At 40.2% G+C, this 26,873-nt stretch overlaps 1 protein-coding gene across 2 annotated transcripts in view; it reads left to right on the top strand.

Moving 5' to 3' along the window:
• arid3a (AT-rich interactive domain 3A) overlaps positions 1 to 26,873 on the top strand; it is a 51,949-nt gene that overhangs the window by 2,586 nt on the left and 22,490 nt on the right. For both annotated transcript variants that reach the window (XM_067596633.1, XM_067596632.1), the window contains exons 2-3: positions 13,475 to 14,253; positions 14,377 to 14,659. In XM_067596633.1, the coding sequence (XP_067452734.1) occupies positions 13,913 to 14,253; positions 14,377 to 14,659 (624 nt within the window). In that variant the 5' untranslated portion in view covers positions 13,475 to 13,912. The remainder of the gene's footprint in view (positions 1 to 13,474; positions 14,254 to 14,376; positions 14,660 to 26,873) is intronic.

The following is a 26,873-nucleotide window of genomic DNA, read 5'->3' as shown; positions in this document are numbered from 1 at the left end:
TATCTAAATGAATTTTCAGGAAGTATACAACATATTCACCCATATGTTTCCTTCTGCGTAACTCAGATGACAGGAAAACTGCATTCACACCAAATCCAGCACTAAGATGGTGGGGGCGTGTTGTTTGAGGTACAGTGGCCAAATTTTTTTCCCAGGATGGCAAAGCAATAGGCTAATTGCAGTTAACTAAACATCTTTTGCTGGTGTGACTCCATTCAAAAATGTGAGTGATTTTCATATCGAGGTGCAGGTAACTTGTCAAAGCTTTGGTTGACAAAGAGAAAGAAAGTGTGAGACGTTAGATTGAATTTGGCACCTGCGGCCTCCCAATGTGATTATTAAGCACTGAAATTATTAAGAGAGATTTCCAGGCCCCTTATCGCACTCTACACCCCTCCATCCTCCAATCACCTTAGGGGCTTGCCTAGAAATTGCCACACTAATCTGTTTGGTCCAATCTGGCATATGGTATCCTCTGGCCGGCACCGGCTAGCTGCACCGGCTCAGTGTATCCAGTGAAGAGAAATACTTCTGTAGCGAGCAGGTGGGGGTTGGGGGTGTTTACGTTGTGATTGGCCCACTGTGGATTAGAAACGTATGGCCGGCGATCAAGTTCAGATCTTAAAAGGCATTTTGCATAATGTAGGCTGGCCTAACAAGTAACACGCTCTGTTATGAAACCGGGTTTACATAATGATTCTTGCGGTTGCTCTTGATTTGAAGAACTGATGCTTGTGTTGATTTTTTTTTTTTTTTGTCATTTCCCATCAACGGGAGGTGTTGAAATATCAGCAGACTTTGACCTGGTCATATATCAATATATTATATTGATATTGTGATGTCACACGTTGTGGATTTTTGGTTATTAAAGTATCACAATAATACTTGATTATTGTGTCTTTCCAGGCTTAAAGGACAGGTTCACAATTTTTCAACTTTGTCTTAAAACCAGGCACCCAAATGAACACTGAAAGAGTTTTTCCTCGCTGTAGTCCTGCTCATACTGGCCATTAGAAGATCTCCTCCAAATCTATAGTTTTGTGTTTTCCTGTTCAGCTGCAGTGGAAGCGGAAGCTTCATATTGGCTTCAGATAAACTTTTACATACATTTTTGTGGATTTTGGCCACCATCACTTACATTGAAAGTGATATAAAGGGATCTTCTAATGGTCGGTATGAACAGGAGGAATGATTACAGCAAGAAAAACGTGTCAATGTTCATTTGGGCACCTTTAAAGAAATTAAAGAAGAAAATGAACATCTGCCTACCGCTTGGTCATCTTATTACAAGCACCAAAAGTTCTTACAGGCATTTTAAATGGTCTGTATTGATAGTTTTTTGACTGTTGTTGGCAACAGCTGATGTAATAGTGAATACGTCAATTTTTAAAGATTCTAAGAAAAATGTTCTTATCATGGAGGAAAAGCCTCTAAAACAGTTGACACATTACTAGAAAGAACTGAACAATGAAGTGCTTTTGTAAAATTCATTCACTCATTCAAAAAGATTAAATTTATTAAGCATCTCCAATGTGAGGATTTGCTGCTTTTCTCTATATTTATATGAGTACAAATTGAATCACTTTGGGTTTTTGACTGTCGATTGATTGATTGATTGATGTATGTGTGTATATATATATATATATATATATATATATATATATATATATATATATATATATATATATATATATGTATATGTATGCGGATAAATAATAAAGATAATGAACAGATAAATCAATTTAATCTTTATAATTGTTTTCTAGACCATTTTTACAGTCAGTGAGAAACTGTCTGCCATCATATCACAGGTCCACATGAAAGTTTTGGACACGTGTTGCTGCGTGGCCATCGGTCACGTCTGTCTTCTCCTAGCTTTGGTTTCTGGTGGTATGCCTGCTCGCCGTCTTGTTGTGTTGATGTATCATGCTCTTGGTTCCCCGGAGTGTATTTTTCATGCCTTCCTTTTCTTGACACGTAAACTGGTCCCTCTGGCCTCTTTTTCTAATCAAGCCTTTGGTGTGATCTGTATTGAAACCAACTCAAGCTCACACAAAGGCATTTATATTTGTCATGTAAATTTGTTCGATATCAAAACTGGAGCAGAAATACACGCAACTTCCAGTCATCACAGACCTCTGAACACAGCCCAAGGGTATTTGAAGAACATTTAGAGAAGCAACAAGTGTAATATGCAAATATCCTGCTCACTTTGCCTCTGAGCATCATGGCTGAGTGAGCGGCAGTCTCTGGCAGTTGGCCACTAAACTGGTTAGTGGCTGTGAATAAATGACAAACATGCACAAACAAAGACAAACAGGTCTGACGCCTGTTTGTTTTCTTATTATCAAACAATAATCCTTTGCAGCAGGGTTGTAAAGACTGCTTTTTATGTTGTCACTAGATTCCAATCTCCCTTCAAGGCTTAAGGGTGTGGGCTTTGGCTTAAGGCTTACATGGTGCTACTTGAATGTTTCAGTAATAACCCACTTGTAAATAATATCAGCATGAGTTGTGTTACAGTGACTGTGAGTTGTGTCTGTGCACCACAAGTTTTCCTGCCATTAAAGAAGTGGGAGGCAGCGTGGCTTGGCTGCCTTTCAGCTGCTCTTGTGCCAAAAGCTACATTTCTGAAGAGCTTGTACGGCACGTGGGGCTTTAACTGTGTTATCCTGCCAAAAAACGCAGGAAAAAAAATCACAAGCTACTTCACTGCTTGGGCTGAAGCCATGGGGGAATCCCATCAGTGCTGACGGTGACGCAGGCAGAGAGCAGCCTAAGGAAAGGTCTGAGGTTTTGGGATGCCCTGCAGTTCCTTAACCGAGCTGCTAGGACAGTTGTAGTCCTTGTGTTTTCAGCCAGCGTGATCTATCCTGGTACTTGTCTGCCTGGATACCAACACACAGCTGCAACATGCTGACATGTCCGTCAAACCTGAGGCATTTGTATGTCATATTTGCGTCTGCTGGCGCTGGCAACCTGCCCAAGCAATCAAAAGCTAATTTAATCAGATCCATGCCAAAAAGTACACATCCCTTGTGAGCAAACATAGCTTCTAGTTTTTATTAGATGGTATACAGAGAAGCGTGTGCACATGGAACTGTGATCCGCATTTAGCATAGATGTGACAATTTCTGTTCTGGATGTCTCCATGTAGACCACATAAAGCTCTTTATCTAAGATTTCCACTCGTCCACAGCCACTGTGCAGACAAAAGACTTGATTGTTAAAGATCACAATACAATGACGTGACCGCACAGTCACCATATAAACCAACAAGTTAATCCAGTTTGGGACGTTCATGCCATTGAATGAAAATGCAAACCCCCTACCCCACCTCTCCCGCACTAGAGGAACTATCATCATACCGTCAGTCTAGGGTTACAATAGCAGCGCACTGAACTCTGCGAGCAGCAACACGCAGGCTGTCTCCTGAATCTGTTTTCTTTTTTTATGGCAAAGTCAGTTTGCACACATGAGGAATTTAGTTGCTTTTGAAGCTCATGTTAAGCATGAAAAGTGAGTCATACAGCCAAGTTGTAAAAAAATGCTAGAGTTGAATTAAAGCTGTGTGTATAAAAAGTAACATTTACATATTTTATTTCAGGAAATGTGCTTTTCCAGTCGTCACATGTTTTTTTTCTGGTAAAACTGAGTAATAGGAAGCTGTGTAGGTGAAATAATGAATAGAAATGAATAGTGAATGCACAGAATAACAACTGTACAAAACTAATGCAATCCAGTACAATAGCCCCACATTCAACGCTATTGTTGTCAAGCACACGCTGTTCACCTTCTGTCAAGATTGTGTCAGAAAAGTGTTGATTGAGCTTGTGATTGGACTGTACGGAACAAAAGAAGAAAAAAAAAAAGCCAGCATGAGCTGGAAATACAACAATTCAACCAGAACAGAGCTTAAAAAACCTGACGCTCGGTGACGTTGTTTGACTTCAGTTGTGCTTGTGATCGCCTCCTTAAGAATGACCCATGTTTCTCCACTAGAGCTGTCATCACATGAGATTAATGTTTGCTCTCATAACACTACTGTCTCCACGTGAAGCTGTACAGTAGGTAGGTTTGTAACATGGCGAGGTCAATATCCACCAGATGGGCGGCAAACATAAATGCCTGTGAACATTTCTGCTGAGTCAGCAGATACTTTTCCTTCTCCCCCATTTTAATGATCCATATCTTGATGACTTTTCTGGTGGTTAGATGAAGTCCTCCCATGAAGTTGGGTTCAAATGTTTTTCCTGTATATTTTCTCTGTGGGCTGATCTGTCTTTAAGTAGCACTTGTTTAACATACATATGCATATGTTGTTCTCAACCTACATAGTAATGTTTTGTTCCACTACATGTCTGACCTCCTCTGTCTTTGACCCACTCCTGAACAAAGATTTTAATATTGTGAGTTTTTGTACATTGAGTCACTCTTATCTGATATCTTGTGCCAATATCTAATATTGAAATGTATTTTTCTTAATACCAGAAGTGTTTCCACCGGTGTTATCCTATTTTCAGAGTGGAAATGCCCCTGAAACATTCACCAAAGGGCAAAAAGCGCTGTTTAAATCTGCAGTACCTCAGTAATGGACTCTGTTCTGCTGATATTCTACTCTGTGTAAAGCACACTAATAAGAGCATTGGACAAATAAACACACATTTGAACTGTTGTGCAAGTGCATACTAAACATGCCAGCAAAGAGAAATTACTCTGTCTTTCCTTCACATATTTCCGAGTGTAAAACATCACTTGGATCCATATTGTTAATATTTGTAAGAGCCAACTTGATATCATACATGTGGCTACAACAGTTACAACAAATCATTTTGGGGCTCGCCCTCTTGCACAGCTGGGTCCTGGTGCTTGATAGATAGCCACACATTTCACTGCTGAGCAGTGGATCACTGGATTATTTTTGCTATATGCCCACTTAATTTATGGCATAGCTGGGGCTAATCAGATTTGTCTCGCTGTGTTGCTGCGGCTCGGTGGAAGAGGTCAGTGGAAAGTGCGTGACCAGCCTGTGCGACACTTCCTCAATGATCTTGTTGTTGGTGCAATGGAGCTCAATGGAGCCTGTGTTATTGCCTTGCGAGGTAATACTGCAAGGAATGTGAGAGAGAGACGCATAATCAAGACCAGCACCACTGACCGACTTGTTTTTATGCCTTTTTTTTCTTTCTTTTTTTATGTAGAAATGATCATGAATGGCTACTGTTTGGCTACTCCCCACACAGCCACTCATTAACATCTGCTGTACTAAACACTAACCAGTGTTTACATGATGAACGAATGCTACAAACAAAAACTAATTTAAAATAACTAACTTGTTAATGCATAAAAGTTATATACTAAAATTAAGAAATTTGCTAAATTAAATGATGAATAATGAGGATGAAATTAAATTTAACTTGAAATATAATTGAGCACACAATTCATTAAAGGACCAGTGTTTAAGATGTAGTGGCATCTAGCAGTGAGGTTACAGAGTGCAACCAAATGAATACCCCTCCTCCCCCCCTCTCCATCCAAGCGTGTAGAGGAACCTACGGTGGCTGCGAAACTAGCGAAAAACGCGAAAGGCCCTTTAGAGCCAGTGTTTGGTTTGTCTGTTCTGGGCTACTGTAGAAACATGGCGGGCTCCGTGGAAGAGGACCTGCTCCCTATGTAGGTATAAAGGGCTCATTCTAAGGTCATGAAAACACAACGAGTCTTATTTTCATGGCATTATACACTGATTAAATTATATTTATCAATATTATATTCCATTTCTGCCAAGTCCGTTCTGTTAGATCCCACTAAATCTTACATACTGGTCCTTTAAGTAAATCCTAATGTATTACCTTATATTTAAATTAAATATAATACTACTGAATTTTTAAAATTTTTTTATTTTTAATGACTATGAGGGTGGCTTGTTGCAATCAGAATGGATATTTTTCTTTGATATCTGGACTTCTCAACTGTAAAAGTTTTACATTTAGTTCTTTGCAATCTTACCACCATTTCAATTCAAGAAGCATGGATAAATGTCTTGTCCTGTCAATCATAGTCCCTTTTAGAGAGATCCTGGCTATATGTAGATCAACTATTTATGCCAGGCTCACAACATAGTGTTTATTCATGGCGCTAATTTTAATAACAGGTCACCCCTCGTACAGTTTATAGTGCCCGTTAAGATATATTAGTAGCCTACCCTCGGAAAAAAGAGAAGAAGCTCCTTGATTGTAGCCAAAGGGAAGAGCTCAAAGCTGTTTACTAATGCAAACTGTTCCTTTGAGCAAAACAAACAGCCTACAAGTAAACTGCAGCTCGGATTATTTGCTGTTAGAGACATGAAGATATTTGCCCCTGCTATTTAAAATGTATATGTGTAAATATGTGACAACAGAAATTGAGTTTCACGCATAGATGTTTGCAGTAGGGAAGGTGTGGAAGTGTCTTTTTTACCTGAGAGCTTTTATTCTAATATCACTCAACATGTAAAGACACACAACAAACAAGAAAAAACATTGTAAACTTAAAGGTTGCAGCTCAAAATATTATAAAATCTTCAGTGTGCTGTGCTGCAAACTGGAGTGTGATGAATCAAAGTGTCTGATATATTCAGGTGTCAGAATCAAATCACATTCAAAAATAAGAGCAAGACTGAAAAAAGCTCACTGGTGCTACTACAACCAGGAAACAACACACGTATATAATATTTGTCCAGGAACATGTGTCTTGACAGCATCCGCACAAAGCCTGTTTCACTGCTATCATAGCAGGAGAGTACAAACTGACACATGATGCACGACGTTGCTGAGTGACAGGATGATTGAACCTGACAATAGACAATCTACATCTATGTACATGCGTGATTATCGCATCAACTGTAGACTACAAGTCAGGCTGGAAAAACTTTTGTTCAGAACAGGGTGTAACATGAACATCAATGCAGTAGATAATTTGATAAATACAACACAGTACAGCAAGTACCATTTACAGAAACCAAAACGGCATCAACAGAGAATCCAAGGAGAACATTACAGTACCACCCACGCTGATACACATCTGATCTGTAAAGTGAGGAGCAAGAAACGTGAGCAAAGAGCATTTAGCAGCAGAGTTGGACGGGAAAAACATAAATCTTGTGGATTGCCACTTTAAGAATCTGGTTGTCTCTGATTTTCCAGTCAAGCAGAACAGGCAGACGTTCATTTTAATACCCAGTTTCAAGTCTCACAAAGACCTCACCCAGTTCATCTCAAACCGCACAGCTTTATCAGGCCAAAGATGGTTTCTTCTCTCAGTACATGAAAGGAAATGAAGACTTTGATTCCAAATGTTGAAATGCAAGATATGTATCTGCACTAATTTTGTTAGATAAGAACTACCTACAGAGGAAAAACCCTTGTGTTCATGCTGTCTGAGCACCATTTCTATTCCACTATCAAAACCTGTTTGTGGCACACATGTTGGAAGCAACATGTGTGAGTTGTACAAGCACTACTTCACCAGTTGTCAGTGAGTTCCTGGAAAAAAAAAAAAATCCCCCACAAAGTATGAATGAATTCCTTCACATTTGTTGTACTTTGCAACTGTGGCATCAGAAGGATTTGATGTTGTTTCCAGAGTACGTTCAACAGGCTACGTGTCCATGCAAGCAGCCAGTATTATATGTATGTGCATGTATATGAGGCGTTGTGGGTCTCTTTATCTCGTTGGAGTTAGACCCTTAGCTCTCCTTCTTATCACTCTGTTCTGTTTGCTCAGACCTTGCAATCTTCCACCTCTCAAATGTGGGTTTAAAAAAAAAAGAGGATTAACCCATTAGCTCTCATCGTTTGTGCTTTATCCCACATTCAGCCAACTGTCAAAGTTTCTATCCTGGTGGCTTGTCCCCGCCCCCAGCCATCTATCCCAGCAGACCTGCTTCCCTTTAGCCAATTAAGGTGTTAAAAGAGCCCTGAGAGACTCGTATAGTAGGTTGTACATTTTTAGGGATTCTTTTTTATGTTGTATTAAGCTTTATTTTGCAATGTGTGACAATTGCTTTCTAACCTGAGGGGGGGGGGGGGGGAGTCGATATTCTCTTGCCCCCACCCTGCTCCGAGAGGCCAGAGGTCATGGTGCTGCACAGAGCAGCAGCCCTAAATGTGCTGGTTCCTTTGCTCAATATATTAGCCTTAAAATGTAAATTCAAGTGATAGGGAAGGTGAAAAAGGATACAAGAGAAAAACATGTCGGACAGCAAACAGACAAACAGGCAGTGAAGTGGAGCAGTTAATGGCAGTCAGATAAGGAGTGTTTTTTTTTTTTATTTAATCCTTTATTTAAACAGGTTGTCTCATTGAGATTGGAATCTCTTTTGCAAGAGACACCTGTGTACAAGAATAAACGTAAAGTTTAAGCATATACAGATGTACAGGTAATTCACACGGTAGATGTTATTTTCACATTAAGAAAAGCAATTACAAGTGGGATTGCAACATACATAAGTACAGCCTTTAAAAATGGTCACGTGAAATTAGAGAGTGTAAGTTCACTTTTTTTTTCTTTTTTTTTTTTTCACAGCTCATTCCAGTTGTACGCAGCATAGTATTTGAACTCACTTTTTCCAAGTTCAGTGTGAACAAGAGGTACAGCTCATCCTTAAAATGTCCTGTGACCTGACAGGACTATATTTCTTGCTGCATTATTCCTGCATGCACTTAAATCACCATATATAAGACATTACAGCTGTATCCATATTTGTCCTTTGGTCTTTGATCAACACCAAACGCCAAGTAGTCATACTGATTTGAAAGCAGACTGTTGCGTTTCAAAAGCCTTCATAAAAGTCTAGAAATACATTTGTCAAGGAAATCCTCCCTTAGACCACATCCAGTGACCTTTTCCACAGCTACTCAGACATGATCAGTGTTACCCAGTGATAGAGCAAAACTACAGCAGTAAGACTATGGACAGACCATGAAACCTGTTTGCTACCTGGCCTTTTTTTTCTGGAACAAAGCAGGATTTTCAAATGATAGCTAGTTAACATCCCAAAGGGTTGATAATGTAAAGAAATGATTCAATGTACAGGACTCAGCCCAAGACTGCTCATACTGCCTAGTTTCACACCAACTTATAGTTTAGATATCAAATGCCTTATCACTCTAGCCAAGGTCTGGTTATTCATAGAGTGTGAGAATGAGATACCAAAGCCAACCTCCAGACATTTTGCACAGCAGAGTTGCAACCAGAAAGGTTTAGTATAAGTATTATCATTCATTTTAAGTACTGTTTTTAACACTAAATACTGGTCTTATTCAGTGCCTGAATTGCTGACTGTAATATAAGTCACACGCTACTAATGTTAAAAAAAAAGAGAGCGATCTGGGGCAGAATTTTCCTTAAATACTAGCAAAGTCACTTGTTGCCCATGTTAATTAAGAATGAGGAGTGGGTTGAAGGTTGAGATCAGCTGTTGTAGTGTTTGTGAATTAAAAACATGCAGATCAAACATAACTGAAAGCAAGGAGACTAAATGATTCATACCTGAACTATTGCTACTGACCATACACCCGCATTAGGTCATCCTTTCAGGCAGGAAACACATTCAATATGTGTCTTTTCTGCTCTGTCTTTAGCTCATAGCCTTCTATACAGAGACATGCTACATTTAGTAGCGTGTTTTCAAGCGCTGTTGCCATTTCATGACCGTTATCATTGTCATACTAAAAGGTTTCTTCAAAAGCCTCCTCATTTGGGGAAGTGGGGAGAACATGTGTTGTGGCGCAATGTAATTTGCACCATCTAGCATGTAGGAAATCATGATGCTTATGATGAACATTGCCATGAAACAGAGCGACCACTTCTGCTTCCCTCTGAACAGGAAGAGTCAACAGAACAGCTTTGTTGTAATCACTTCTGTCTTTGAAATTACATATATGACAGAGACTGAAAGAAACGTCATCGGGGACATTGTTGTACGTGGAGTGAACACGAGATATTTGTGTTGTGCTCTTGATTTGCACATGTGTGCAAAGCAAATAAAGTGCTGTTGGTTAGGCGTTGTAAATGATATAGCGTGCATACATACTGCACATGTGTGGTCTGTGTTCCTGTTTCACTTCACATGTAAAATAATTTGTTACTCCAGAGGTGCCGTGTCTAAATCCTTGAGCTGGTTTCAGTTAGACTTCAGATAGACAACTGTCCCCTGGTGTCTTTCCACTTTGAGCCCACTGTCATGATTTGATCTGTAGTTAGAGTAAGTCACACAGACAAGTTGTCTCCGTCAAACCAGATCCAGTTAGGTAAGATGTTTTAATCCTGCTTATACTGGTGCTATTCTCCATCTGACAACTGCAGGCGTTCAGTTGTGCCTCTATCGCGCTGAAAGAATGTAATGAATCAATATTGAATATCTGTCGGCTGCCTCACTGCATCTGCTCCGTCAGTTGTCACTTCCTTCACCCTCTGAAGAAACACAAGTTTCACAGCTCTTATTTCCTTGCGCAACATTTCTCTAACATACAGCCATAGTATAGGGTGACTAATTCTTTTTCTGTGAATGCAATAGCAAACATTTTTGACTGTTGACTGTTGCTTGGGAGGATTGGGTTGATATAACATTTTGTAATAAGTCAAACAACTACTTGCTTTCTGAGGCAGGTAAAGTTTTTCAAGTACTGGCAGAATTTGGTGCTTTTGAAGTTAATTTTGCAGCATTTGACCAGTTGAACTAAAGTGAGGAGCTGCAGGTTGTCAACTGCATGTTGATTGCTACTGGTTGGGTGTGCAGTCAAAAACACTGAAGAAACTAAGAAAGACTGAAGGCATTTCTCGTCTTTTTTTTTTTTTTGTTTAAAAATTTGCCTACTGTTTCTTACATAGCAGTCAGTCTCCGGTACAGTTGTTTCTCCTCACCCACAGATACGCAAATCGCCCTTCTTGTTAAATCTTTTAAGAGTTTTTTCAGCTGTTGTGCGATTTTTCTTGCAAATGAATTTCCTTTTTTTTTTTTCAAGGCACTGCAGCAACAGCTCAATCTGAAATGTATTTGTTGCATGTAAACAGAGCCTCCTGGAAACATTTTTATCGTGCACTTACACATCTGATGTGTCACTCATGACACGTACAATTCCCAGTACACTTGGAGATTTTTGATGTTGTTTAAAGATAGGTTGACATTTGTATGAGTCAGATATGTGTGATGCTGTCTTTAGTTCGTTCAGCTGGACCTCATATTGTTGGGCCGGCTGACTAACAATATCTGCTTAAAGAATAATTGTGATAACCAGAATGTTTGTGGGTGTTATATGTCTTCTCGTTACGTATTCATGACCAGGTAAACGTAAGATATGAAAAACAGCCAATTTCCCTGTGAATGGAAACAGAACTTGATTTCACTCTTCAGCCTATGGAAAGACCTTGGACCTTCTTGTGTTCAGAACGTGCTTACACCGTAATTATCCTGCTATTCTTGTGAAACTCTGGTATGATTTTTCTGTGTAATTCCAGTGAGTGTGACTACCCAAGAGGGCAGCAAGCAGGGAAAAAAACAACCCTCTTTCCCTCCCAAGAAAAAATGATCCCTTCTGGTTAAATACTCATTGCAATGTGATGATGATGTGTACGGGAATATTGCAGGGGAAGGATTGCAGCGGTGGTCATATTTCCGTCAGGTTAAATGCGTGGCGGAATGTATGTAGTAGTTATTGGTGTCCCTGAGTTTCCCCATATGGTGTGGTGTTCATTTTGCCTCAAAGCTGCAGACTCAAAAATAAGTTTCTGTGTTGCTGATGTGGTTTCAGACTTTTGCACTCTGACGTTAATAGAAATTGAAACACTAACTACCTGGCATTTTTATTTTAGTTCAGTTTTTGGGGTGTAGAAATGTCCCGTTGAATTAATGGTAAATACCAGCTATTGTCAGCCTGAGCGCAAGAGTCAAAGACAAAATGTTCAGATGACAGATAATAGATGATCGTATTCTTATGTCTCTAAAGTAATCACACATGAAAGATGAGTAGAAAGGACACATTTGTGGAGTCTTATAGCAACATATCTTTACAGTATATCACTATTTGGGTAATATCGAATATCAGCGCAAAATGTCAGAACCAAAAATATCAGAAGTTCGTTGAATTTCTTGTAACAGTGGCACAAAACAAACTGTAAGTCACAAACATGAGTCATGCTTTCACTCAATGTTCCATATGTAAAAGTACAATGCACACAAAGGTCTATGAAAGTACACAATTTGGGCAGGTGATGACCACAGAGGTCTTTCTGTTCATGTATTAGTCATCGTAGCTGAATGAGTGCTGGCGTACAGTCACCGCTGCCTCCTGTCATGACTGGTACTTCAGCTTGTCCAACACCTGTGATAAAACTTTATTTCCCCACATGCTGTTGACTTGCAGTACTTATCTCTGCCTGACTGATCTGAGCCACAGCCTCCCCAAACCCTGACTTTTTTACAATTTGAGCACTTTCTAAGTAAACAGAGAGCGAGCAGCATAGATATTGACCATAGGAAACAGACATTATGGATACAAGAAAACTGAAGCCAACTGCTTAAAACAGCATGCTTTGCATATCTGAGTGCTTTTGGGGAACAGGTATGGAGGACAAGAAATACCGCCCACAGAAGTTGCAAAACAACAAATTCCCCACTATTTCTGTAACATGCAATAAAACATTTTAATGAGGGGGAAATCACAGCAGTCATACTTGAGCAAATACTAAATATGAATATTAATTGAGTGTTTCAACTACTTAGAAACAATGTTGACTGACATTGTACATTTTTGCTGCTGGGCTGAAACTAATCTTGGCTTCGAGCCAACCAGGTAAAGAAAGCGACGGTTCTTCCTGTGATTTCAGTTCCTCTTGTTGTTGAGGTTAAAACGTTCTGTCCTTTGTGAGCATCATGTCTGGTCTGAGTTTGTTTTTTTTAAAATCCTGCACATGTTGCACAACGCACATGAACTCAGGGACTGTGTATTTATGCTTCACGTGAATTCCAGATTGAAATTTGCATTTTTGTGTGTGAAATTGGACATTTGCTTCTCTGTCACATTTTCTTAACTCGTGATTTGAGTTGACAAAGTGGCTCTGTAGTCATTGCTGTAGTTTTCTGCTCTTCTGCAACTCAGAAAAGTTTTTGACAAAACCTTTTTAACTCTTAAGAAATAGGGAAACTGAGACAATCTAATAGCAACAAAAAATTACAATACAAACAAAATGAGAGTGTTAATTATAGCCATGCTCTTGCTGTTATATCACATCAGTATCAGAGAGAGAGCAATACAGGTTAACTTTAGTAAAACGCTATTGAAAGGAAAGTTTTTAATGTGTTTTAAAATAGAAACATACTGATGCTTTGGGGAACGTTGTAAAGCAGTTTTAGTGTTGTCACAACAACTAAGGGTACTGATGTTAACAGACAGTGGGGAAGTAACAGTCTGACACTGTTTTTCTTTCTCACCCACAGGTTTTTGTAGTCTGTCAACGCACTCTTGTACTCCTACCTTCGCTTCCACTGCTAGTGCCTCATTGAACACTGTGAGACTGCTCTGCTGCCAGCTTTGGTTTCCACCCTACTGCAGGAAAAACCATTGAGACAAGAAAGAGGCCTCTCGAGAACTGCAGCCGACCTCTGACTGCATGTCTCAGAGCTCTGACCGACCCCTCTCCTCTTCCTCTTCCTCCTCCTCCTTCCACTGCTCCTCAAGGACCCACGTTTCTACATAACCATAACCCCCAAACTTCCAGCCACCTGCTAACTGTTTCATCACAGGCACGATTTGCAATCGCTCCCCCTGGGCAGTAGGATCAACCACCGTCCCCCGACCGGCCCCCGACTGGTGCTCCTTCAGTGGGGGAGGGAGGGGAAGGAAGGCAGCTGAGCAACGTGTCGCTTTCCCCGGAGATGAAGCTGCAGGCTGTCATGGAGAACCTGCACAGGCAGCAGAGGGCCAAGCTGCTGATGGAGCAGCAGCTGCAGCAGCAAGCTGCCGCCCAACACACTCATGTCCGCACAGGTGGAGGAGGAGGGGATGAGCCGATGGGAAGCCCAGCCCCTGAGACAGAGCAGGCCCAGATGGCAGCACTGGCAGCCATGCGAGCAGCGGCGGCTGGGTTGCAGAGAGTGTCAGACAGCCCCATGTCAGAGCGCAGCAGTGGCGGCGAAGAGGAAGGTGACGATGATGACAATGAGGAAGGAGAGGAGCAATACAAGGACATGATGGGATCAGACGAGGAGGAGCAGATGTAAGAATCAAATCTCTTTGGTCGCATCATTATAAAATTATTTAAAATTTCTGTGGTCTTTGCCAGTGGTCACCTTCATTGGAGCATGTTTTTATGAACATTATTCTGTTAACACCCACACAGCAAACAGAAATGGGACGAGGAGGACTTTGAAGGCGAGATGGAAGAAGACTTTGATGATGACCTGGCAGAGGAGGGTCTGCCAACAGGCCACAATGCTGTGGTCCCTGGGAAAGGTATCCTCCTGCTGCCCCACCGCCAGCTCCACCCCCACTCCCAGCTACTGAAGGCCCGTCCCAGTGTCGAGCAAGAGCCCCGTGTAGCCATCCTGCCTCCCCACGCCACGCACAGCCACCTGGGCGGCCAGGACCATGGAGAATGGACCTATGAGGAACAGTTCAGACAGGTAGGAATCTGTTAAACCTGGTTTGTGTGGAAATGTTGTTGTGCTTGTGATTTACTCCCCTGTTGCACTAATTATACTGGTAGTATGTAAATGAATGTATTTTTCAGACATTCAGACCGTCCTTACCTCAGTCTTGTCAAAATCTTGACTGTTGCTTGATTATATCAGGGATTGAAGATCATTGTTCTCATTTTGCCATTGTGGATAACTATATCAGCTACAATAGATGCCTAAGCTGTCCTTAAGTCAGTTACAGTAGCAAACTGAGGAATTACATGAATCTAAAATGTTAGTTGGTGTCCAGGGAGCTACATCTGGCCTTCGCACCCCTCACATCAAAACAGCATGCCACTTTCTCAGCTGCACAAAAAACAGGGTGGGAAACTAACACCAGCCACTGACCAAATGCTGATAAACCTTAAGCTGAGGCTTTTATGTTTGTCTTTGCCACCTGACAGTCTGGCAGGGTACATGTGTTAAAGCTTTGGGTCTAAAACAATCAGTTTTTCTGGTGGAGCAATTTAGTGCCCGTTGAGATTTGACATTTACTAGGTACTATGGCCTAAGAGTTAAAAAAAAAATAGTTTCCTGTCATGAATAGGACTGCAAGCTGAGGGAGAAGCTGAGGGCAGTGGGAGGAATGGGGAGGGGGGTTGGGGTACATTTTAACAGCTTTACCATGCTGCCGTTTACCGTAAACATGCTAGTGGGCTGGATGTTATGAGGGAGGCCCCGGTGGAATAAGATGGACTGTTTACGTGAAGAGATTTAAGTCTGTCAACAGCTAAGTTTAGATGGAGGGCTGCTGTCGATAAAAAAGACTAAGAGACTGAGAAGCGACGTAAAATCCACTAACTGTCCACTGCTGATGATATAAACCTGAATTACTTGTTGTTAAACCCTTAATTTGTTTGCGTTATTGCCATATTTGCCACTATAAATACTGTACATGAATAATTCTACCAATTAGATTGTCACCCACCGTCAGTGTAGTATGAAATGAGATTAAAATGATTGTTTGGGGGTAAACTTGATCATTACCATAAATGTTTCTTTTAAATGATCAGATACAGTCCACAGAAGGAGAACTTAAAATTTTTTAACCTTAGTATTATTATTTAACCTTTAAAATGGTACAATTTTAGAGATAGTAATGGATTGTGTGCTTTACAAACGTGAAGCTGGAACATTGAAGAGTATTTTTAGTATATTTAATTGAAGTCATTTATCAGTGAAACCCTTTGAACGTGCCTCAGCCTCTGTGTAAAAACTATGCCGGTTTTACTGGGATTAAAGTGAGCCACCATTTTACACAAAGGCATTTTATATTGCATAAATGAAGCCGCTATTGAAATGTAAATGCGCTGGTAGCCTGTAGCGAATTTTCCAACCATAAAACATGTTTGACAGTATGAGCAGCAGGTTGTCTTTTATCTTGAGCAGTCATTACTAAGATCCTTTAGAAAAACAGAAAACTGGTTTGGTAATTGTTAGGAAACATCGGTATTGATGCCTTCAGTTTGTTGGAGTTATCTAATGCAAATGAAATCCAACATATTGCGCCCAGTTTACATGTGCTTTATTTTTAACCCTAACCATAGATTAAGGCCTATGTCTTGTAATTACTGTGTGTATGGATTATAACTCCCATAAAACCTATGTTCTGCTTCTCTAAATAGTTCACCCCTCCCTCTGTAAAGCTCCATGTGAATTACTCACTCCACAGTTGGTGTCTTTTTTGTTTTTTTTTATTCTTCAGGTAGGACATGCAGTAGTTTTCATAATGACATGTGAGTCAGCAGTAGATCGCATGAATTTACTCTAACTGACAGTTATATAATCAAGACAGCCAGTATCTTGACTCGAAAGATAGTGTTACCCAATCCATTGTTGGTTAAAACCTATGTCACGCCTACACAACGTCCTCCAACTATAGAGACAGAGCAGGGTGGGAGACCAAAATGCATACTGTTAATCAAAAGCTTCTCCATTTGAATGTGTTATACAGTTTGTTAGGGAGATGTGGCCCTCAGTCTCCTCAATACTGATGTCTTATCATATCAGGATTGTAGGATTTTAATCTTGCACATTATTCACACAGGACTAATTTTGCCCTTGGATGATAACAGTGATTAGTAATAATTGCAGCTATACCCAGTGATTATAATCCTGTGTGAATGTGCTGTGTCTGCAGTGTGTGTGAAGTGAAATGACCCACCTGTGATGATGATGACAGTCTGTCCCCTGATAATTCTAACCTTGTGCAAATCATACTCTGTGATTTCAGCCATAATTATATTTGTTGTGTGTGTCTTTTTTATTTTGCTTCTTCGTCTTCTTTCTCCTGAACACACAGTTTCTTCTCACCGTGTAAAAAGGTGGCTGTAGTTGAATCCACTGACAAATGTTTTGAATACATTTTCAGTGCAAACTTTCAAAGGTTCAATTTATTCATCCATAAAAACATGGAAATTGCAGTGTCCAAAACAACTGTCAACTAAAATGCAGGAGATAAATACCCATAAATAAACAACAGATTAAACTCTGTTCCATATTAAAAACTGTTAAAAACATACAAACAAAAAACAAAAGTCCCAGTTTATGTCCTCACAGAGTTCTGGTTGCACTGTTGTGTTTCCTGTGGGATAAAGGAGCAAGAATACCATTTATTATGTGAGACAGGTGGTCTTAATATGCTATTGTGTTCACAAAGACACTCCATACTGTCCACATGCAACATTCAAGATTCAATAAAGTTATTGTCCCCAAAGGGTGATTGTTTGGACAGCAGTAGTACAACACAGGAAACACAGCACTAAACAACGACAACACCAAGCATAGAAGGCGTTAAAAACAATTTAAAAAAACAAGAAATTCATGTAAAGGTATTTAGATTACCTTTTTCTTTCTCCAGAGTAATAGCAGAGGGTAAAAACGAGTAAACAATGGACGTCCTTTATCCTCTGTGATGCTACAGAACATCTTAGACAGGCGGTGTAGTGTACATAGTGTACAGAGTCAACTGTCTCTTTCTGTCGTCGTTCCAGCCAGTCTCCCAGCTCCTGTGGATATTTGATTGATATTGATATATCTGTCTTTGTCAGTGCTGCTGACATTCCCACTCTGTCCCAAAATACACTTAATCCAAACACTGCATTTAACAAAAAACATCCCCAACATCTCAGCATTGACATTAAAAAACTTCCTCAGATATTATATGTAAACGTAGGTTCAGTTTATCTATCACATGATCCACATGATCACCTATCTGAACTGAGGGTCAAAGGATAGAAGATGTTATATATGTACAGATTGTAAAGCCTGTGATTTTGGGCTATATGAATACATTTTAACTTGACTTTATTTGACTATGGAATGTAAAATGTTGACATTTTTAAAGTAATATATGTAATCGTGATGATTTGAGCACATTTTACTGTCTAATTTCTGGAAGCCAAGAGCCCAAAGCAAACGATCATTGCTTAGTGAGTTAATGAGTAATGAGTTAATGTTTAGGTTGAGCGTTTCAGAGGGCACCGGGTGGGGAGGAAAGGGTTAAGGGTTTACAGTTTATTTTGGGCAGGTGGGTGGAGGCTGCTGGAATGTGCCTGAGGGAGGGTGATAATGTGGCCACTGAGAACCCCAGATCCTCAGCAGAAACCTTGTGTGCCTCTATCAGTCTAAAGCAGTTGGAGCTCTTCCAAACTGAAAACTGTCCTTTTCTCTCTTACGTTTAAGTTGCGTCATTTGTGTAGCCCGATATCACGTACGATGTCTCAATCAGCATTACAGACTCATATGGCAGCAATGGTTTTTTGATTCAAGATAGTAAGTCAAATATCAGATGTTCACAAATATCAATGCCAAAGATGTCGTGTAGGTGAGGAGACATGCACACAAATCCAACTTTTAGATAATGTTTGCACCAGGCTGAGCGCCCCAACATGCATTCCTGATGGATCATCCAGCCACCTTCCTCTCTGCACACTCTCAGTTGAAAGGTCAGACTAAATCAAGCAAGGAGCTGCTGTCTGTTCAGATGTCTGATTACACTGTGGTTTTAAGTGAATTAATCAAAATATTCAAGCCACTTTGTCCAGTGGTGTCATATCTGGCTGCGGTGGAAGAATGACAAGGATTTATGCAGATATCAAATTATGCCAGCATCGTTGGATTGTTTTGTAATTGAAACTGATTTGCGTTGCAGGTGGAGTGCCATTTCAACTGAGTTATTTCAGTGATACCAATGCAACCCTCCACCATACCTCGAACTCCCCCCATACAGCTGCAACTTGAGATATCAATATCACACTCTGCACTGCACCCTGCATTTTTATTTCCAGGAAGTATTTGCACTCCTTTTAACATTAATGGTACCATTAATGGTAATGAGCCATCCTACATGTACAGCCAATAGGCTAACATGCATCTGTTCCCATCAGCCACCAGTCAAATGCTGGAAACTGCATCTATGGAGTCAACCAGTTAATATTTGATTTAGATAGTTCTGAACTATAATAAAAGTGTGATTATAGTTTGATTAAGAACAATAACTTCCTGGTTTCCAGGTGATATGTGATATTGCACGTCATGTTCTTTTCTTTAGTTTAGCTCTGTAGCTTATTGATAAGTTGTGAAATAAAAATTGTGTTCCTGTCAAGACGATAGACTCCTTTAGTTCGAAAGATCAGAATTTCCGACCAATTACAGTGTTTCACCAGACTCATAATTGGTGTTGTAGGAAAATACCTGTAGAATTTGTTTAACTTAAACCAAGTACAGTACTCAAACCTTAAAGCATTTTATTAAAGGGTGAGTTTACCCAAATTATAAAAATTAAAATGATCTCACCAAATACTGTAGGTTTGGAGGCACAATTTCATTAGTAGAAAGTGGTTCCTATGAAAACTGTCAACAGCAACGGCTAGCAAGGGGTAACTTTGCTAAACTGACCCTTTTTGAAGACGATGTCAAAATTTGAACGTTCTAACCACATATTAATAAATAATTAAATAACTAATATTGATTAATTGTACAAAAAGAAGTAATTTATAACTATTGAGCAGCATTAAGGGCTTCATAATACCTTTGTCTTGATACTAACTAGAAATGCAGCCATTTTATGTCAGTTATGTTAGCTATGTTAGGTGGTCAGCTTAGCCTGCTTGTTAAAAGTTTTCCTTCCAACAGTTAACTAATAGCTGTTTAGTTGTCTTGCTACGAGACTTTAAACATTACAGATGTGAGAGATGAAGGGTTGGAAAAAGTCATGACCAATTATATTTTTACACACTTCACCTTTTTTTTACTTAATTTGACCATGCAGGCCTTGTCAGGTAACTACTCTGTACTCCAGAAACTCTCTCTAACTCTAACTCTTATCTTGAAAAAAATGGTTGTGGATGTACAATCACAATCTTGTTTCATTAATGTGTAGTCTCCTCAATGCTGTGGTATACATCTCATATAACTGGCTCTGCTCCCCTGCCCCCTTTATAAACAATATCCTCCTCAGGCCAGAAATCGTCCAGAGGCCACGCAGAGCCTTTGAAGTCTCCTCTCCTGTGTCTCTGTCTGCTTTAAACACCAGCAGCTGGGCAGATGGAGCCCAGATGGACAGTAAAGTAGGGATGTCTTTAAAAATTCATGGCACTCACCATGATCAGGGCGAATGGAGGGGAGTTGGCATTAAACATTAAATTGCTCACACACACACACACACACACACACACACACACGCTCATTGTGAGCAGGGGGAGGGGGCTGTTAGCGACTACAGGAAGTGTAGCTCAAATGAGAGCCAATTGGGAGCGACACTTATTGGGATTGCCCGTCAGGTTTCTGCTGATACAGCTGTCTAATAAGTGCTCGTTGGGTTTATATTCCACTTTAGTTTTCATCGAGGCCTTTTGATCTGCCTTTGGGTTGAATGAAGAGGTCTGTTTGTTCGTTAGGTAGGTTTGTGTAGTTGGAAAGGCGAAACTGAAATCTGCAGAGGAAATTATTTTAAATGTTTAGATGTCCCTCACAACTGTTTCTGCACCCGCTCTCTCGACAAGGTTAAATATCCTTCTTAGATCACCAAATCCACTGAGCTGTTTACTGTTAATGAATAACTGATGTCAAACTATATCAAACTGTGTCTTGGCACAGTTTGCAACATTGCAATATTTTAAACACTACTATCAAGTTTTTTTCCACAACCTATTCTCTTAGATTTAAGTTGGATTTGACATTTTTAACCTGAGTAAGCAGGAGTTCAATTAATCAACGTAAGGAGGTTTTCATTAAATTTATTATACCCTGCCTGGAGAATCCTCTGTGTGCAACGATCTGTGTTTAACAGTAATAAAACCAGGGTTAATGGGCCCTGTTCATGCCATGAAAACAAAGGGCCTAAAACAAAGGCTGTGGCAGCACGGGAAGACCTATGAAAGTCTTCCTGTTGAGTGGAGGAGAAACAGCACAGGAGGGGAAATGGTAGGTGTGACTGAGGGAACAGGAAAAAAAGTCAGTTAGTTGGCATTGAGCTTTGAACCGATGCCAAGTAGAGTATAGTACATGCTCATTTTGACTGTGAAGCCCTGCAGAGCATTTGAATCGTGTCCGACGCCTAGCGTGCAGCATGGCGCTGATGTCAGAAACTGTACAGCCATGGGAATTCTGGAAATTGGCAGGCGCTCAATATGGAGGAGGAGGAGGGGGGGGGGGGGGGGCTGGAGCAGGAATGTAAACAAAGATTGCATAAAGGCTGAGGCTAGCTGTTTCATCCTGTCTCTTTCTTTAGCTGTTGTGTGTTTTGTTATATTCTTTTTATTTTGACAAATTCTTTGATTACTGCTCGGTTGCTCCCTCACGCTTCCTGACATCGTTGAGCCTTCATATAGAATTAGGAAATGAGCATTTATTGTGTAACATGCAGACTCACACAAGCCCCACATCCTTCATTGTGTTTTCCGCTATTATGTGTGAATGTTATTTTTGATCTGTCCCTTCCTCCTTTCTCGCCAGAATGTGCGCATGCTGCTTTATCTCTTTTTGTTTTCCCTTTTTGTCCCCACATAAGGAACCCTGCACTCTGTAGCCTTGTATTTCAATATAAGCACAGAAATAGGTCTGCACTGAAGGGTTGGAGTTGTCAACAAACAAAACCCTAAGTGACATCTTTTCATACAACGACCCAATGGAAGGCATTCATTCAAACAAAAGAAGCGCATTTATGCTGTTGCCTTCAGATGCTTCTGAAAAGGTGGCATGTGTTGAAAGCTTTCAATATTGAATGAATCAATTAAGAAGTAGGTCAAACATAGATAGAGATACTTAGCTGCACATTCTTTGTCCTGCTGTGAAATAAAACCAGACTGAGGAACAGTGGAAAATATACAGCATGTTATGATCTATAGCTCTTATAAGCTTGTACGGTCAATTGCCAAAACATTATGCAGAGCAGAGCACGTTTCTCTTCTCACAAAGAAACCTATTAGTGCTTTGATCCATAATCTTTGAGGCACATTTGACCTCTGTGACAACACTCACGCTTTTCTGTCTTGTCTGTATGATAATAGCTGACTTTCCCTAATTGTGTGGGCACAGCAGGAGTTGTGAATTTGTTGACGCCACAGATACAAATACTGATTCTTAACCTTTTTTGAAGTTCACACTAATATGAGCTGATAATGAACCCTTTTCTCTGCAGATATTTGGCATGTCAAAACAAGAAAGCAATGTGAAAGCCAAATGACACTAATGACATTAATAACAGCTGCATGCTGGATCACAGACAAGTCTCTCTGGTATGCTTAAATGGGATGAAGCAATTATTAATGTTATTAATTACACCTGTTTTTATCTGCTATGAGAAATGAAAAGATCCGCTGTAAAAAAAAAAAAAAAAGGTCAGTTATCTTAAAAAGACACACATCCGGTGTACAGCGTGAGTGCAGTAAAGTAAATACTAAAAACAAACAGCAATTTTTTCACAAAATAGTTGTTTGCTACACATTATTATCATTACATAAGCCTCCAAGTTGCAACTGAATTGGGACAACTGTCTCTAGTAAATGTCAGTTTACTCATTGTCCTTTTAACACTAATACATTTCAGTTTTCACATTTAAAGATACGCTTTTGAAGCTCTGTGGCTCAATGTTTTGAAAAGTAGGTGCCTGTTTTGATTGTATCTCTTGCTTGGCACAAGGACACGCATTCATGTCGTTGATGTGATACACAGTCCTTTGTCTGGTTTCATGCTATTCCAGTAAATAACAGTAAGTGACAGCCAAGAAATGTCGCAATGCAAGGAAGAGGAAGCCTGCTATCAGGCAAACATGGATGTAAATAATGTACGTTTCAAATTCTTCTAAAAGTCAGCTCGGCAGATGTTGATGTGAGGAAGAAAATACATTCAACACGATAATTAGACCTCATAGATACACACAATGCGTTTTAGTGAATGTAAACTCAATTTTGTTTCCAAAAAACTCCACAGGTAGCTTGACTTATTTTGTGCTGCAGTCTGTCTCAGATCAGAATTGAAAAACTGCAGCTCTATGCAGAGGACAAACGTAGGAGCTGCTTGAGGTCAAACTGCAGCCCACCCACCTATTGATCGGGGCGGACTTGGCCACGTGGCAACAACATCTCAGTCTCTGATGAGCGACATGGTGGGCCAGATATGTTTATAAGGCCACCTTTGTCAGCCATTAAACTCATTTCCTTGCCCATTCATCACTCTGATTGACGGTGCAAACTTCCTCTCTTCATAGCAAGAAGCAGCAAAGTACCTCTTCCAGCCCAGATTAAATCACCAGATAAATACTGAATAAAAGTAGAATTGTTAATGACAAGCGAGGTATGAATTACTAAAACAAAGTAAAAACAAGTAAAAGTAAAAATGGAAGAATAACCAAATGCAATTTGAAAAAGTGCATTTTGAGAGAGATGTAAAAGAAGAAACAGAGCTAGCCTGCCTGATCTCCTCCTGCAGGTCATTCAAGAGTCGCCTTTGGAGTCCCTGACTCCAAAGGCTCGGTCTCCTATGGTTTTTAACCTTGACCTAGGAATTACTAACAGACCTCTGCCGGAGGATCTCAGGCTGCATTCAGGCTCATCAGGGGTTAGTATGTCATTGATATAATCAGGGGCCAACCCAACCCAAAACGTGCTTTAAAAGTAATCATTTAAATTTTAAAATCAAATCTAACACGTACAGGTAACCAGTGTAGAGATGCTAAAATAGGCATTATGTGGACTCTTCTGTTTGATTTTCCTGCATGTCTTTGTCCTTTTTGTACAGAAGCACTGTTACCAACCTTTCTCTGAACCTTCAGCTACCCCTCTATCTCTGTCTCCATCTTTCTGCTTTCAGGCGCAAACATTATCATGGCATCTGCACTGGCGCTGAATAAATACCTTCAGCTTTCACACAAACGCTCAATAGATGTTTATCTGGGTCAGAATTTTTCTACCATTTTGAGGAGAAGGCTGGTTTGAAGATATACGTCTCATCTTTTGGTAATTTTAAGAGTATCAGTTATTTGGTAGCTTTCTTTCAATACGTTGGTTTATAATCTTAAATTGGTGCTACACCCACTTCCCTTCCTTCGGTCTGTTAAGCTTTGCCCTGCCCTGTTTGGGCGTCTATCATCGTGATACTACTCATTAGCAGTGTGGTTAGACCGGATTGCTCAGGACTACATACATCAGGTTCTCGAGGGCCTGGGAAAGCTGGCTGCTATTTCTGATTCTTATCCAAATCTACGAGCCATGGCGGCTGACGGCAGCAGGCAGGAATGGAGTGCATGTTTTTTATGTGAAACTGCTTATGCTGCTTCTTCTTGACCAGGACTCCCTGAAAGAAGAGATCCTGTATCTCAATGGGACTTTCCTGACTATATAAAGGATAAATAAAATAAAATGTAGGCGTGGGAGAGTGGGAGAGTGCTCATTCTGGTTTCATGTCCTGTCTTCATCAACTGGTTTTAACCCTTTTCTCATGTCAGCAGGGGATACTGTATATCCACTTATATCCAACAGAAGCCGAGCATTCAAATCCTTCTGGCAAAGCCCCACAGACTGAGGCCTCACTTACAAACTTCTCACACAGTTACAGAAACCACCACAGCAAAGAGATTCTGGGACAACATTGAATTTCCAGGAGTTTATTCTATGACAATGATTCTCACAGTATCTGGAAATTTACAGGTTGTTTGTTTGTAGCTAAATATAAAGAACCAGTCAAAAGTTTGGACACGTCTTCTCATTCACTTGAATGAGGAAGAAACTGGGGTGGAAACCAGACTGAGAAGCTTTAACATACCACAGTCAAACAAAGTGTTGTTTGTTTTAGCCATGGAAAATCTTAAATCAAGGCCATAATAGACACCTTGAAGAAAAGATGGCTGCAGGGGATTCATGAATGACAGCTGCTTCAACACTTGGCACATTACAATATGCAGTTTAATTTAACTATTCAAACAGCCTGCCTATACCTCATTTTCAGTGTCTTTTTCTAACTTGCTTATCGCCTTCTTCCTTTAAGTGTGACTGCTGCAGATAAAGCAACATCAGATACAGTCAGTCACAGCGACGTTGTTTGTCTTTGGCTGTTGGCACAGTATCTCATCCTCAGTCGATTTGAATTTACGAGGTCGGCTGGAAAGTTAGGATTATGATGCGTCTGATCCTGCATGTCAATAAAACACTGTTCAATACATCTGCAATCAGACAGCTCTACTGTTGCTGTTAATTGTGCGCATGGGAGGGGGGGATGGGAGGAGGGCAGGGCGCAGTGGACAGAAGACAGATAGATTCATTATAGATGTCAGCTTATGGAGACACTGCAGAGCGGTTTCTGTCACACTGCTGTCAGCTCTGTCGACTGACTAGATTAGGCTATTTTCCAGATGAATTTAAGATGCACAAGGAAGCAATTTAATACCAGACTTACACAACCAAGGGCAGTGGCTTATTTCCACTATATTTAAACAATTCAACAGGCAGTTGATTTTTTCCACATCTCTAAGATTGGCTCCTAACAGTCTAAAGAAAATTGGTGTAAAATGAGCTGCTTTTGTTCAAAGAACAGTATGTTTATTAAGGAACAGATGACCAGCCTTTTGTTTGCTGGATGTCTTATTAGCTGCATTGCATTCTGGTCCATTTTCTTTTAGTGTGTGTGTAGAAAACCTCCTTTCTGCATCTCCTATAATGGATTTCTCCCTGTGTGACTGTTGGAGTGTCATCACCAAATGTCAGTTTCATAAAGAGGGCCTTGCTATTTGATCCTGAGCTTCTGATGCCAAAACAGAAATGCACAGTACACGCAGCAGTAGCTACTTTTAACTGTATTAGTTGAAGTTTCAAGCACTGATCAATAACATTAGACTGGTTGATTTTTTTTGCATTTTTTGTTCCTAACACTGGTTATCAGGTAGTGATGGAAAGTGGTAGGCGACGTAGCTGAATAGACAGAGAAAAGAGCACCACCTACACAAAAGTCAAACTATCCACAGACGTGACAGGACTGCTCACTCTGTTTGATTAACAGGTGATGTCTCAGAAGTGTTGCGCAAACAGCAGCATAAAGTAATCCCGAGCAACAAAGACAAAGAAAAACAAGCACACAGGTTCGTCACTGTAGTAATCTAACTCTTTAGATTTTGTGGTCATGCAGAACAGACAAATAATGACATCAGTTGGAGATTCATCTTAATATCTAGTTTCTCACCTGTACACAAATCTAGAATGACTGCTTCTTGATTACGGTTTGAACAAACACTTGTTTTCTTCCAAGGACGACTTGTTCTTTTCAGTATTAACTCTGTTAGGTGAATAGGACTCACAGTAAGTAACTTTAGGTATGTAACTGTATAGCACCTTTCAAGAGCAGAGACATCACTAAGTGCTTCACAGAGGAAATAAAGCGTAAACAGACATAAGACACAATAAAAAACATAAATAAATAGAAAATAGAAAACTCACACAAAGGCAAGTCTAAACAAATGGCTTTTGAGCTGCTTTTTAAAGGTGTCTACAGATCTTAAGTCCAAAGGGAGAGAGTTCCAAATTTTAGGAGCCACAACCTCAAAAGCACAGTCTTCTTTAGTTTTAAACCTAGATCAAGGAACAACTAGCAAACCCTGATCAGAGGACCTTAGAGACCTGCTGGTGACTTAGAGCTTCAGCAGATCATGACAATCAGCAATCAGAATCAG

The sequence above is a fragment of the Thunnus thynnus genome, chromosome 8 (genome assembly GCF_963924715.1).
Source record: "Thunnus thynnus chromosome 8, fThuThy2.1, whole genome shotgun sequence".
NCBI lineage: Eukaryota > Metazoa > Chordata > Actinopteri > Scombriformes > Scombridae > Thunnus > Thunnus thynnus.
The sequence above is the reverse complement of the archived record's forward strand: the minus strand, read 5'-3'. Positions and strand labels throughout refer to the sequence as shown.